At 43.5% G+C, this 16,317-nt stretch overlaps 1 protein-coding gene across 1 annotated transcript in view; it reads right to left on the reverse strand.

Annotated features, from left to right (window-relative positions):
- The window catches only part of LOC134017912 (unconventional myosin-X-like), a 90,642-nt gene that overhangs the window by 53,700 nt on the left and 20,625 nt on the right, over positions 1 to 16,317 (reverse strand). The window contains 1 exon segment of the mRNA XM_062458044.1: positions 15,311 to 15,409. Within this exon segment, the coding sequence (XP_062314028.1) occupies positions 15,311 to 15,409 (99 nt within the window).

Raw genomic sequence — 16,317 nt, forward strand, 5'->3', positions numbered from 1 at the left:
GAGAAGTGTATCAGTGTCCATATCAATGTCCATTCAGAAGCCTGATGGCCCTTCGAAAGAAACTGTTGTCCAGTCTTCGTGTGCGAATTGAATGCTGTGGTAACGCCTGCCAGAAGGCAACGGGGTAAAAAGACTGAAGGATGGGTGGTAACAGTCTCTTAGAATCCTGCCAGCTTTCTTGAGGCATCGTGCGTGGTAGGTGTAAATGTAATGTAAATGTGTAAATGTAAGGTGTACTGTAGGGCTGGGAGCTCCCGTTCATGCAGGTGACCTTGGTGTTCTTGGGCACAGGGACAATGGTGGTCCTCTTGAAGCAGTTGTGGAGTACAGACTGAGGGAGAGGTTGAAGATGTTACTGAAGACCCCTGCTAGCTGGTCAGCGCAGACCCTGAGGGCCCTACCTGGGGGCGTCAGGTGGCTGAGCGGTGAGGGAAGCGGGCTAGTAATCTGAAGGTTGCCAGTTCGATTCCCGGCCGTGACAAATGACGTTGTGTCCTTGGGCAAGGCACTTCACCCTACTTGCCTCGGGGGGAATGTCCCTGTACTTACTGTAAGTCGTTCTGGATAAGAGCGTCTGCTAAATGACTAAATGTAAATGTAATGTACCTGATATGCCATCTGGGCCAGGTGCTTGCGAGGGCTGTTCTTTTTGAAGCAATGCCTCACCTCAGCTACAGTTAGTGTAGGCACACCACTGGCTAGGCCTTCAGGTAGCTCCACTGCAGGGGGGTCACTGTCCCTCTCAAAGCGAGCGTAGAAGGCATTCAACTCGTCTGGCAGTAGGACAGAGGACTGGGTCTCACTGTAGCTTCTCCCTTTGTAGTCTGTAATGGCTTTAAGTCCACTCCGCATGCGCCTAGGGTCAGAGCCATGGTAGCTGGACTCCACCTTGGACCTGTAAGCCCTTTAGCTGCTTTGATGGCCTTAAGAAGGTCGTATCTGGCCTTTTTGTACCGATCAGGGTCGCCAGAGTTAAAAAATCTTCATTAACTGGTCTCATCTTACTGTAACCAAGGTCAAAGTTCACAGATACGTGACAAATGATCACTGTCATGTGATAATGTGTGCATCTGTGAAACTTCTCTGTACTGTCTCCTCGGCTCAGCTGTAGCCCCACACGAACCCAGTGGCCAATCACAGAGCAGCAGCAGGGACAATGGAGAGGAGCTGGGCCAATGTGCTGCCCTCTGCTGGTAGCTAGTGTAAGTACAGTAAGGATCTTCCTCAGCCAGTCTCATCTGAACAGTATTCACCTCTCCTTCTCTCCCCCTCTCTCTGTGTCTATGACAATTGGTCAGCAACAGTCTCGCTCTATGCTTACAAGCAAGAGTCCAGTCACTGTGTGTGTGTCGGGGGGAGGGGTGGGGGTGAGAGGTGTGTTTGTGTGGGGGGTGAGAGGTAAGTAAGTAAGTAAGACTTTATTTATATAGCACATTTCATACAAGAATTGTAGCTCAAGGTGCTTTACATAAAATCAATAATACAAGTGATTAAAGTAATAATTAAAATAGCAAATCTATAAAAACAATAATATAACTACTAAAAGTAGTAAAAACCCTTCTGAGATAAAATTACTTAAATGCTTCGGTAAAAAGGTAGGTTTTAATCTGTCTTTTAAAAATGTCTAGCGTGTTTGCTTCCCTAATATTTATGGGTAATTTGTTCCATTGTTTTGGGGCGTAATTGACAAAGGCCGAATCACCAATCTTCTTATGACTGCTTCTGGTGACCTCTAATAGGCCTGCATTTGATGATCGAAGTGTTCTAGCTGGTGTGTAGTTTATATAAGGGAGTTAGCAATGTAGCTAGGTCCTTGTCCGTGTACAGCTTTGTATGTGAGGAAAAGGACCTTAAAGTCAATTCTGAAGGTATCGGGGAGCCAGTGTAAAGTAGCTAGGACAGGACTAATGTGTTCTCTCCTTTTAGTTTTGGTTAATAATCTAGCTGCAGAATTTTGAATGAGCTGTAGTCTTTCAGTGGTTTTCTTGGGAAGACCAGTGAAACGTGCGTTACAGTAGTCCAGCCGGCTGGATATAAAAGCATGAATTAATTTCTCTGCATCATTTTGGTTTATGAATGGTCGTACCTTTGCTATATTCCTCAGGTGAAAGAAAGCCGTTTTGGTCACTTTATTAATGTGAGAGTTGAAATTCAAATCTGAGTCCAGGATTACACCGAGACTCGTCGCCTCTGGTTTAAGACAGGGGGTTAAGCCTCCTAGATTCTTAGTAAGCATCTCTCTTTTGGATTTGGGGCCACATAGTAGGACTTCAGTTTTGTCTTCATTTAATTTAAGAAAGTTATCATTCATCCATTTGTTCATTGCCAACAGGCAGTTGGTAATGGAAATGATGGCCGTTGTATCGTTGGGTTCAGTGGATATATATAGTTGTGTGTCATCCGCATAGCTATGGAAATCTATGTTATGTTCTCTGATTATTTTGCCGAGTGGTAACATAAAAAGAGAAAAAAGTAATGGACCTAAGCAGCTTCCTTGAGCAACCCCGTAGCAATTCTCATGTTTCTTGGACCTATGGTCTCCTAAACTAACAAAACTTCCTTCCTGTGATATATGATTTCATCCAGTTCAATACACTATCCGTGAACCCAATAAGCTTTTCCAGTCTATTGATTAGGATGTCGTGATCAATGGTATCAAATGCTGCACTGAGATCTAACAGGATAAGGATAGAGACTTTATTTGCATCAGAGTTTAGTCTGAGGTCGCTAATTATTTTGGTTAGAGCAGTTTCAGTACTGTGATATTTCCTGAAACCTGACTGCGAGACTTCCAGGATGTTAATTTCTTCAAGAAAAGAATTTAATTGGACTAAAACTATCTTTTCCAGTACTTTACTAATAATTTGATATTGGTCTGTAATTTGCAAGTAGACTGTTATCCAATTTGGGTTTCTTTAATAGGGGCTTTACAACAGCTGTTTTGAAGGCATCTGGGAAGACGCCAGTTCTAAGGGATGTGTTTATAATCTCTAGCACCGGACCTGAGACACTATCAAACACTCGCTTAAAGAATGTTGTGGGTATAGGATCAATATCTGAGGTTGTGGAGTTAGATTCGCAGACAATTTTGGAAAGTTCACTAAGTGTGATACAGGTAAATGTGCTCATGGTTATGTTGCAGAATCTACTGATGCCAGTTTCGACCCCACTATTAATAATACTAGCTCTGATCAAAGTTATTTTGTTCTTGAAGAACAAAGCAAGCTCTTCACATTTAACTGCTTAGGATGGAGGTGGGGCAGGGACAGTGTTTAGCAGCTGGTCAATGGTGGAGAAAAGAACTCTGGAATTTCTGGCATTTTCTGTAATAATGTTGGAGAAATATTCTCTCCTTGCTAGACGGATGGTTTTGTTATAAGTGGTTAGTGTATATTTGTAGATATTGTAGTGGATAGTGATCTTTGTTTTCCTCCATTTTCTCTCTGCTTCACGTCATTTTCTTTTCGTTTCACTAACATTTTTATTTCTCAGCCATGGGGAGGTTCTGCTTGTGCACTTCTTTTTGGTTTTCAGTGGTGCAACAGAGTCTAACACATAATAGTGCATCATTGAGGTTCTCTACCATTTCATTCAGAGAGCAATCATGATTAGTCGGCTCATATAGAGGAAATTGTAGAAAATGTCATCATAGCTGTATCGTCTAAATATCTTGTATGGACTAAGAATTCTTTTCTGTTTTTTTGTTAGGATAATTTCCACATTAAAAAGTATATAATGATGGTCTGAGAGGGGTAGATCAGTTATTGAAATATTATTGATATTTAGTCCAGTTGTTATCACTAGATCTAGTGTGTTTCCGTGCCGGTGTGTTGGGTCTGTTATGTGTTGAGTTAGATTGAAACTGTTGAGGAGATTTAAGAGCTCAATAGTTCTTGGGTCTGCTTTTTTATTTACTTGGATATTTAAGTCTCCGTTTAAAACTACTTTGTCATATCTAGTGACACATAGTCTTCAGAGAATTCTTGAGTGCTTGGGTGGCCGATATATAATAACAAAAAGGTGTGTGTGTGTGTGGGGGTGGTTGTGTGAGAGGTGTGTGTGTGTGTGTGTGGGGGTGGAGGTTCCATGCTTTGTGTCTGAAACAACACCCTGACAGAGCTTTGTTGAGCTTGGCTGTATTGAATATTCATGTATTGAATATTCATGCAAGTAGGAGGGGCAAGGCCACCTGACCTGACCAGCTGTGCAGAGATTAATGGAGTCTTACATGAGATGTGCCAGAGCACACTCACACGCACACACACATATGCATGCAAACACACACAAACACACACGCACGCACACACACATATTTACATTTATGCATTTAGCAGACGCTTTTATCCAATGCGACTTCCAAGAGAGAGTTTTACAAAAGTGCATAGGTCACTGATCATAACAACGAGATAGCCACAAAACATTGCGGGTAGCCAAACATGGCAAAATTCTGGCAGAGTGTTCCAAAGGCTGGGGGCATAGAAATTAAAAGCTACTTCCCCATGTCTCTTTGTCCTGGCTTTTGGAACTGTTAGGAGTTCAGTGCCAGAGGACCTCAGGGATCTACTGGGTGTGTACCTTCACAGCATGTCTGTTATATATTCAGGTGCATGACTATGGAGTGATTTATAGACTAGTAAGAGAATCTTGAAATCTATTCTAAAGCTAACAGGTAACCAGTGCAGTGATTTTAATACTGGTGTGATGTGCGCTCTCCGTCTTGTTTTAGTGAGGACTCACGCTGCTGCATTCTGTATTGTTTGTAGTTGACAAATGGCTTTTTTTGGTAGACCAGACAAAAGCGAGTTACAGTATTCTAGCCTGCTCATGATAAATGCGTGCATCAGTCTTTCAGTGTCAGCCTGAGCGAGAAACGTTTACACCTTAGCAATGTTTCTTAAGTGTTAAAAAGATGTTTAATTATATTTTTGATATGGGTTTCAAAATTGAGATCTGAGTCAAATATGACGCCTAGGTTTCTGGCTTGGAGCTTGGTGTTAAGTGCTAGTGTTTTAAGTGTGCAGATAGTTTCTATCTTTTGTTTTTTTCACCAATGACTAATACCTCTGTTTTATCTTGGTTGAGCTGGAGAAAGTTTTGTGACATCAATACATTTATATCAGAAATGCAATTTACCAAACAATCAATAGAACTGTAGTTGTTGGGTGTTACAGAAATATAGAGCTGGGTGTCATCTGCATAGCTATGATAGTCGATGTTGTGCCTCCTAATTACACTACCAAGGGGTAGCATGTATAGACTGAAAAGTAAGGGCCTTAAAATGGATCCTTGAGGGACCCCACAGGTAATACAAATGTTTTTTGAGCTGTGGTCTCCGAGGGCGACAAAGTATTCCCGGCCAGTTAGATAGGTCCTAAACCAGTTTAGGACCGGACCAGTGAGGCCAACCCAATTTTCAAGTCTATCAATAAGGATATTGTGATCAACAGTATCAAAGGCTGCGCTCAGATCCAGAAGGGCCAGGACAGATAGTTTTTTGGAGTCAGCATTACTCCTGAGATCATTTACAACCTTGACTAATGCCTTTTCTGTGCTATGATTGGAATGAAAACCAGATTGGAAAGTGTCAAATGCACAGTTAGCATCTAGGAAATTATTTAACTGTTTAAAGACAATTTTTTCCAGGATTTTGCTTAGAAAGGGAAGGTTGGAGATGGGTCTAAAATTGTTTAGAACTGAAGAGTCTAAATTGCTTTTCTTCAGGAGGGGTCTCACCAGGGCAGTTTTAAGTTCTGATGGGAAAATACCTGTAAGCAGGGAACAGTTAATAATGGCTACAATGTCCTTAGACAGAGAGTCAAAGATGGTCTTAAAAAATGTGGTTGGAATGGGATCAAGAGGGCATGTAAATGGTTAGTTGTGACACTACTTTGTTCAGCATTTCTATATCAGCCAGTGCAAAAAAAGCTCATACTGTTACAGCATGGTGGAAGGGGATCAGAATTTTTTTTTTTTTTCTTGAGCAATATTCTTCCTAATGTTTGTTATCTTATCTCTGAAGAATGCTGCAAATTCCTCACATTTGGAGGTGGAAAAGAGTATCATCTACTTTAGGTGCAGCATTTATAAGGCTGTCTATTGTTGAAAAGAGGACCCTGGAATTGTTAGAATGTGTAGATTATCAAATTAGAGAAATGATCCTTCCTAGAATTTCTTATTGCTTTATTAAAGACTGAAAGTTGATCCTTAAAGATATCAAGGTGGACCTGTAGCTTGGTCTTTCTCCATGTACGCTCAGACCTTCTGCAGGATCTCTTAAGTTTAATAATTTCCTCATTTCTCCATGGAACTTTTTGTTTGGCTAAAACCTTTTTTTTGTTTCAATGGTGCTACAGAGTCAAGTGCTGTCCTTAATTTTGTATTTAGAGTAGTTACTAGATCATTAACACATGATGGCCCCGCATCTGGGTTTTTTGTGCTAGTTATGTTCATCATTACTTTGAAATTCTCAGCTGCTGCAGAGTTAAGATAGCGTTTCTTAATAAAACATTCAGCACTATTTTTTACTTTAGGTACCAGTGCTGTAAAGAAAATACAAAAGTGGTCAGAAAGAGCAAGGTCACAGATAAACGATATAACAGTTGTAAGACCCTTTGTAATAACTAGATAAAGGGTGTGGCCACGGTTGTGAGTGGGTTCAGTGATGTGTTGTGTAAAGTCCATGGAATTCAAGAGATTCATAAAATCCCTGGCTTTTGAGTCGTTCCCATTATCCACATGTATGTTAAAATCACCGGTGATAATAATCTTATCGTACATTTTTGTTTAGCCAGGTTTCTGTTAAAAACATACAGTCTAATTTACGTTCACATACAAGATTGTTAATGAGAAATGTTTACCCTGATAGTGACCTAGTATTTACTATTGCCATTGAAATATTTTCTGGATATAGTGGCTCACAGGAAGGAGGAATATGCCGGGGTATAGATAGAATATTTGCTGGGCTTCGCTGGGCTTCTATTGTTACTATTGTATCTATGGCCTTTGTTTTAACTATGCGTTGGATACAGATTAAAACTGGAATAGGATTATAGGCGCATGCCATAATATTATATGAAGCAGCCTGTTCTGGAGGTAGTGGTGTCATATATTGCTCTGTAGAAAACATTGACAGATTCAGATTCATTTACATAAACAGTGTTATTGGAGTTACTACCTGGGGGGCATGATTCTGTGATGTTTTCTACAGGATGTCAGTGCCTTAGGGTGGTCCTCATGTTGTCCGACAGCAGACTGGCTCCAATCCGGTTTGGGTGGAGGCCATTATGCTTCAGCAGGCTGGGCCTCTCCCAGAACAGGTCAAAGTTGTTAACAAAGTTAATGTCTAATGAGGCGCAGGTCGCTCGCAGCCAGGTGTGGAGGTTGAAAAGTCTGGACCATCTCTCAGCGCTTCTCCGGTAGGTAGGGAGAGGCCCAGAGATGACGATCCGTATTCCTGTGTTCATGAGGGTAGTGAGGAGGGCTGTCAAGTCTGCCTTCAGGACTTCTGTCTGTCTTGCTCTGATGTCGTTTGTGCCCACATGTACAATTATGGTGCTGACCTTGGTGTAGCCGGCGAGGATGCTTGGGAGTCTATGTTAAATGTCACGGACCCTCGCTCCGGGGAGGCACGGACCCTCGCTCCGGGGAGGCACGGACCCTCGCTCCGGGGAGGCACGGACCCTCGCTCCGGGGAGGCACGGACCCTCGCTCCGGGGAGGCAATGGACCTTGCAGGGACCGCTTGGTGAAGGGGGGATGTAGACATCTCTGATCATGGAGCTGCCAATGACCAGGGTGGAGATTGTCACGTCAAGCGGGAGAAGTCGTCTAGGGGATGCCGACTGTGTTGAGGGCCCAGGATGGGAAGCAGGGCGGCGTGGGCGATGCTGGATGTCAGTGTGATGCCGGTGTTGCTCTGGAGCCGGTCTGCAGGGGCGTCGCAGGGCGGGCTGAGGAGGGGTGTCATCAAGCCCAGGGGGCTCCTCCTCAGCCATCAGTGTGGTGTAGCGGTAGGGGGCTCCTCCTCAGCCATCAGTGTGGTGTAGCGGTTTCCCAGTTGCAGGGGCTGGCCTGACTCAGTGTGTCGTCCCGACCAGCTTCCATCACGCTTGCTTCTGCCAGCTGTTCTACATGGCTCGGGCTGGTGAGGAGTGGAGTTTACCGGCAGGGTGGGCTTGGTCCCCACCAGTGGCCAGGGAGCAGTGGTGTGGTCTGGGTTTGTGTTCATGCAGGGCAGAGTGGAATCGAGATGTCCAGTGTGTGTGTGTATGTGTGTGGAGAGGACCCACAGAGACAATGGAGTCAATGAACTGCTCATCCAGCTTGATCTGGTAGAGGTTCGCTAACCTGCCTTCAAGTTCCACTACCTTCTGTCTGAGCAGGAGGCAGGAGTCGCATCCAGGTGCACCACTGAGCGGAGGCATCGTGGCGATGTCAGATGGGAGGCAAAACTTGAGTTTATGTGTTTTGTTTGCTACGATGTCGCGGTGACTCGCGGTGAGGTAGTCAAACGTTAAGCTTTAGCTGGTGTTTGAACAGCTAGCAAGCCTAGCAAGCAGAGTCAGAATGATGACATGTTGTGTTAGTTTAGCGATCTATACAACTCCGAGCTCACAGGAAGAAGCAAAAACCTACTGTTTGTAGCCTAATGGCTAGTAGGCTAGTCGTAGAGAACTAGCACTAGCTATCACTAGTTATCAACATGCCATGAAGCTACGCTGAAATCGTGGAATAATATAGAGCTAACCAAAGCAAAACCATTTAACAAGGCACAGGTAGTAGTTAGCTAAATAATATGACGCGCATTATTTGACAACAACAGATAAAAAGTTCGCAGGTAGTGTCAAATAATACACAGAGTCATACCTCCCACGTATTTGTATCGACCGAATTGAGTTAGACCGTTCTCCACTCCTACAGACTCACACACACACACACACAGAGATTCTTGGCTTTAGGATTAGTCTTTATCAGAGAGATTACTATTATGGATCATGCACCAGTGGAGCTGGTACTAAATATGAACAGCGAACCGGAGAAAAGAGGGAGATGGAGAATGAATACATCATTATTACTAGACGGCCTCTTTAGGGGAAAGTTAAGAGAAGATTTGAAAATGTTCTTTGATACAAACATAGGCAGCACTGAACAAATCTCCATGGTGTGGGAAGCCTCAAAGGCTTTCACAGGGGGATATTGATGGCTGACGCAGCAAAAAAGAAGAGGCAAAATCTACATAAGACCCTAACTGTAATCCTAACCCTAACCCGAAACATAACCCACCGTCACATGTTTGTGTGAGCATGGAGAGCTCCCTGTACAGACACAAACAATGGCTCGATTGACTGTTAAACAGAAGTGACTCTGGTGGCTCGATTGACTGTTAAACAGAAGTGACTCTGGTGGCTCGATTGACTGTTAAACAGAAGTGACTCTGGATATAAACGAGCCTTGAATGAGCTTTGAAGATAGATTAATTATGGAGACTAAAGCTGGAACACCTTCAGGGGATGAAAATACTTGATGAAAATACTGTTGATTACACAGAGACACACACACACACACACACACACACTTGGGCACACAAACACAGAGACAGATGGAAACACACACACACAGACATGAACAAACACACCTACAAAGACACACACATTTATACACAAACAAATCTCCAGAGAGAGCCTCTCCCCCCAGCGCCCCATGACCTCAACACACTCCTCTGAGCTAAGAAGAGGACAAACACACATGAGCGAACCCTGACAGCAACCCATAACTCACCCAGACCCAGACAGTAACACGCTTGAGGTCATGAGGTCCTTGGGTCCTGACCAAGATACCTTCATACAGAGCTGCTTCTCTAGATCAAGCCACAGACACAGATTCCTGCCTTTCTAGACTACAAGGTGTTGGGTCAATCACAGGGTGAGGGGTCTTGGTGAAACGGCCAGCAGCACAGCCAGGTCCTCTTGCCATGTTTCGTGAGTTAATAGACTACTAATAGTTTCCTGTCCCGTACATAGACACTAGTCTCACCCACACACTTTTACACACACATATGAACACACACACAAACGAGCTCTCACACCACCACATATCTGATGACAGACTGTAGTGACTCACCCCAGACACCCCCCAGGGCCCCCCCCAGACCCCTGGGGAGGGCCACACGTGCTCCCTCTGACCCCTGGCTCCCAGGGTGCACTGGGGCAGGAAGGAGTAGAAGGACATGACTGCACATAGACAGGGTTACACATAGTTATGGTTACACACAGCGTTGACTTCCGTGCAACAAGTCAAAACACACACACACACACGAGCAGGGAGGGAAGCAGTCTTCATGAACATAATCAGAAAGTCATAAGGAGAGGGTGAGGAGGATGCAGAGAGGGTAGGAAGAGTTTTTGTCACTGAACATAAATGTCTTAGATAATTATATATTTACCCGAGAGAACAGATGGCTCTCTCTTTTTCTCTCTCTCTTCACTCTCTCTCCCTCTCTCTCCTCTAGCCTCCAGGATCTCCCTCTCTCACATCTCTCTAACCTACATCCCTGTTCAGTGTCTCAGTCTGATTATGGCTCCAGAGAGAGAGAGCAGCTGTCCATGAGAGAAACCAGCAGAGCTCTTCCCAGTTTAGAAAACCTTCTCCATCAGCTTCAGCTTACACCACCAATTCAATGTCAATATGGGACAGATTTAGACCTGGCCTTGTGGAGACCTTCAAGGCCATGTGTGAAGCCTGGGGATAGAATTTGCACAACTGCTAGGGGAGAGAGACGGGCTGGGGAGAATGATAGGTCCCTAACCCTAACCCTAGGGGAGAGAGACAGGGGCTGGGGAGAATGATAGGTCCTGCCCCCTTGTAGCGTGCCATGAGTTCAGCTTTGTCTGTTCCTTTATCTATTTCTAAAATGGCCATGGGAGCCTTTCATCTGGTTGCAGTTTTATGCTTCCATGTTTGGCTGCTTATTAAGAGTACAACGGTACTTAGGAATGATTTGCTGGACCTGATGTTAGTTTCCTCCAGGATCACAATGACTCTTATTGAGAGACTTGTTGCTCTTGTTGGTTAGTTGTAACTGATTTAAATTCTTGTACTCGCTGTGAAATATTTTACTGTTGCTTGCTTTTCTACAGGTACACTCTTGCACTTTTTGAGGTTCATGTTGTTTAATTGTAACTTATTTAACTACATGCTCTTATGGTTCTTCCCTTTGGCACTTATTTGGTTTTTCACAATGTATGCTTCATGTTTTGGCTACCCGCAATGTTTTGGGCTATCTTGTTGTTATGATCAGTGATCTATGCACTTTTGTAAAGCTCTCTCTTGGAAGTCGCTTTGGATAAAAGCGTCTGCTAAATGAATAAATGTAAATGGATGTGGATGATTCACATCAAAATGACAAAACCTAAACGGGAAATACTATTAAAGGGGTCATTGACTGGGTTTTTGGGGTATTTCACACTGTTCCTTAAAGTCTCCGAACAGGGTATGTATCATTGGTTGAGCTGAAAGTGGCCCGGGTGCTGTTCTATGCCCCCTGATGCATCCTGTGAAATAGCAGTAGAATGAAACGCTAGGTTTTCTCCTTTTATGGTGTGCTCATGAATATATAGATGAGATGCGTGCTGATTGGTTGGTTTACAACGAGCGAAGCTGCGGAGCAAAGACGCAACACGGCCAACAGCACTCAATGAAACATCGAAGGTGGAGACTTGAAATAAAAACTTACAAATAAATCTATTGTGTCTACACACTTTTCAACAGATTGACTAGATATAATTTGAAATGATAATGTTAGTTGTTTCCACTTCTGTTGTCGAAGCAAACAGCATCGCCTTAGGTGGGTAACGTTAGCACTACAGCTTAGCAAACAAACTATCGAGATTCAACTCAGCTTCAGTAGCTCTAGCTAGCTTGCTGAAAAATAGATCTGGACAAACATGCATCTTGAATTGTAGATTTACATGACCACACAGGTTATTTATTTGAATGAAACACAGTCAGGAACATGAAATAACGTTAGCCCCATTGCCAATAAACTAAATCATCACACATTCTACAGATGCTAGATACAGGCAGGATACATTGCTAATAACTGTTAGCGACAACATCATACTACAGCTTGCGGTTGTGATAAACATAAGGTCGGAACAGCACCTCTTTTCAGCAACAGCTGAAAGCAAATCATGCTTTACATTGTCCCAGGTTTTCAAAACTGTCCTCGGTGAAATGGTTCGAGCAAATGTGTAATTGAGGGTCGAACTGCACAGGGATCTTCTCATAGACAAACATCACAGCCCGTCGAGTGTTTGGTTCCTTAGGAAGACTCTGAAGTGTTAGCATTCCCTGTACAGCCTGGAACACTGCATTTACGATGGTCCATTTTCAATATCCTTTAAAAACTTCCAAACTTTCTCCTTTGTAATTCCCATGTAAGTACACAGAGCAGCGCGCAGCTAAACTAGTGTCTGAGATCCTGGGCCAGAACACCAGAAGGCTGGTTTGTATGCAAATGTTGGGGCATGACAAGGTGATGCTACATTTGTGCACAAATTCAGCTTTTTTGAAACCGATCGTTTTATAGCTGCAGTTTCAAGTTGTGAGATTTAGATAGGAAAGAGATGTCAATGGACTTTGAGGTTCACTGTATGTCCATTTTACCCACCGAACTGTCGTTATTCAACTATGACAAGGTAAAATTGTTTTTTCAATCAATGACTCCTTTAACTGTTTAATCCGCTACCACTTAATATATCAAATTTGAGGGCAGACCCAGCACCAGACATAAATTCACGGACGGGCATGCCGTTGTTTTCGGGGGGGGCACAAATTAAATAAATCTCATCATGTAACATTATCTTAATTATCTTCCAAATGAGCATTGAATGAATTTATACAGGTCTTCACGTATAACAGATTTGATTTGGATTTGAAACAGGTAAGTCATGGACAACTAGCCTACCATTGTGCAGAACCCTCCCTCCCACTCTCTATCTTACTCTCTGTTTCTCTCCCTCCCTCCCATTCTCTCCATCCCTCCCTCTTTCTTGCCCCCCCCCCTCTCTCCTTCTCTCTACCCCATCTCTCTCCCTCCCCCGGCTGCTCTCTTTCCGAACAGGATTTCCTCCAGACACAAAGGCCTCCACACGCAGCCAAACAGAGATGTGAGTGGTGTGCAAGTTCTGAGCTGATATAGGGGCCAGTCCTGGTATACATGTTCTCACACAACCTCACTCTCCACACATCACCCTCAATATAATACAAATCTTTACGCTTGTAAGTATCTTTGAGTTGAAAGAATGAGGAAAGGAGAGGGGGGGTGGGATTGGTGAACAGAGAGGAGGAACACAAGCCGGAACCTAATGCCTAACCCCAATGGATATTCTGTAGCTTTATAGCGTTGAAGGGTTATAGGGAGGGTCCTTGGCTTTCAGTCAAAAATGTCTCATGGAAATACAGTGAACTGCACTGACCCTTGCAAGCCAGGGAGAGACTAAACCCGTTTTTAAAACTACTTCCTTGGCATGAAGTGGACTTGATGTGGGAACACATTGAACTGAAAAAATATCATTTTTTTATTAAACTAGAGAGGATACAATTTCTGGAGAAATTGTAGGGTGTGCTTGCTTGGGTCGGTTGCACAGGGGTCCGTTTTTTAATGACATTTTTACAACTGATATTTCTGTATATTTTATATAAAAATGCATACTTATTATTTATAAAGATTACATAGATTTAAAAGCATTTTTTTGTGCTGCTCGTTTACAACTGAAAATATGAGTGAAGTGTAGAATTAAATATGATCTCTCATTTCCCCTGCAAGAGGGAGCCTCATAGCTGAATCAAAACGAATAAATTTGGCAGACCGGTGTAAAAATGGACCTAATCTTTATGACTTTTAAGTTTTCCCTTCTCATGATATTTTCAGGCATTTAGCCTACTCATATTGCATTCATTAATAAAGAACCCCCTTTGAAGATTATTCTACGACGTTACCCGGCAGTAGAAGATGGAATCGTGATTCAAACAGTACCATCTGCTAACTGAAAATATGCCCCTAAAAAGGTAAATAAGCTTGACATTTATTTAGTGGAAAATCGCTCATTCATAAAAAGCTCACTGGTAGCGATCAGTCAGTAACAACGCAAAATGCGATATAGCCCTGTGTGGAGAAGCTGCCCCGGTAAATTCTACTACTACGGTACAGTACTAGACTACAGTACTGCTGTGTTCGTCTTGGTAGCGATTGCGTTGGTTGAACTCGATTTAACGTTCCGTTGTACGGTTCAGGCTGAAATTAATTATTTTCATGAACAGATTGACAAAGTTTAGGCTGTGGCAATGAAGTTAAGGTTAGTAGTTAGATAGATTTTTTATTTAAGTAAGGAGAGTGCCGAACATGTTCTGTCGCCGTTTGACTTCCTAAACAGCTGTGTCTCGCGTAGGCTACAGCGTTTCAGTGAGCAACACTGGTTTGAAACGACAGGTAATGATAATTTCACCCACAAATCGTTTACTTGTAATGTAATGTCATAATAAATCCTACAACGAAAATGTATTTGTGAGGAATGTTTATTTTAACGATTGAAAACAGATGCATCATAGACCACTGTAGTATGTGTTGCCCGGGCAACAGAGGCTAATGTCATGATGCTAATACTTCAGTGACATAGTAGACTACTGTTTCCGAAAGTAGATGTACTTCCTTAATAAAATCAGCTTATATTGTACATTACACGTCACAATTGTGTGTCATATCACAAAGTAAAATTAGTAAATAGTTATCACCCTGGCCTCTTTGCTTGTGGCGTTTCTGCAGCTGCCTTGCAGTAAAGCAGTTAGCTTAGCTATCTCCCAGAAGTTAACGAGCTGCTAAACTAATGTTCTGCTAGAGGTAGTCACGCGAGTTTTCGTGACGTTAGTGACGTAGGTAGCGTCATTGACTCTGGCTAGCAAGTTAGCCACCGTTAGCTTCACTTTTCGCCACAAAAACTTAATTTCCACTTAAACCATGCAACGGAACGTAAATCCCAATAGAAGCAACTCAATCGCTACCAAGACGAAACTTTTGACACCTAGGTTGTCTATGTAGGCCAAATATTGACTGAGTTTTAGGGGGGCAAAAAGAATAATAAAAATAATATATATGTGAGAGAACAAAGGTTGTGCCCTTGCCGAAGTCAAAGCACACCCAACTAGTATTTTAGTCATTAACAAAAACTTATTAGGGATTGGTTTGGACCGTAGAATCCCTTGACCTGGTTTTCTCTCTGCGGTCAGTTTGTAGGAGCAGAGTTTGTCCCTCCTACCTCTCCGTAGTGGGTGGTGAGGACCAGTTTTCCCTCCTGGCAGGAGCTCACTGTGGAGGGCAGGAGCTGCTCCTTGTCCCTCAGCCAGACATGGGCCCCCTGCAACACAACAACCACAACCACATCAGATATGGGCCCCCTGCAACACAACAACCACAACCACATCAGATATGGGCCCCCTGCAACACAACAACCACAACCACATCAGATATGGGCCCCCTGCAACACAACAACCACATCAGATATGGGCCCCCTGCAACACAACAACCACAACCTCATCAGATATGGGCCCCCTGCAACACAACAACCACAACCACATCAGATATGGGTCCCCTGCAACACAACAACCACAACCACATCAGATATGGGCCCCCTGCAACACAACAACCACAACCACATTAGATATGGACCCCCTGCAACACAACAACCACAAACACATCAGATATGGGCCCCCTGCAACAAAACAAACCACAACCACATCACATATGGGCGGGCCCCCTGCAACACAACAAACCACAACCACATCAGATATGGGCCCCCTGCAACACAACAAACCACAACCACATCAGATATGGGCCCCCTGCAACACAACAAACCACATCAGATATGGGCCCCCTGCAACACAACAAACCACATCAGACACAACCCTACTACACACAGAGCTGTCATGGTATCACAAAAGCTTGTTGAGTTTATGGGGTGAATAAAATAGCTGATATGTAGGATATTTTTGACAGGCTGCCTGAGAAACACAGCATGAGAATGAAAAACCAGAGATGTTCTTGGAGCTCATTGGTTACTGCTACCAGCCTCTTGGAGCTCATTGGTTACTGCTCCCAGCCTCTTGGAGCTCATTGGTTACTGCTACCAGCTAGACTATCCTCTCTCTCTCCACCGCTACTTGTATTTACTGCTGTATTAACAGACAAGGGACACTCTCTCTGAGGGCTGCGCACCCTGGTAACACCAGTAAGAGGCCATGTCCATGACCAGTCTCTCCCCTCCTC

The sequence above is a fragment of the Osmerus eperlanus genome, chromosome 3 (assembly GCF_963692335.1).
Source record: "Osmerus eperlanus chromosome 3, fOsmEpe2.1, whole genome shotgun sequence".
Classification (NCBI taxonomy): Eukaryota; Metazoa; Chordata; class Actinopteri; order Osmeriformes; family Osmeridae; genus Osmerus; species Osmerus eperlanus.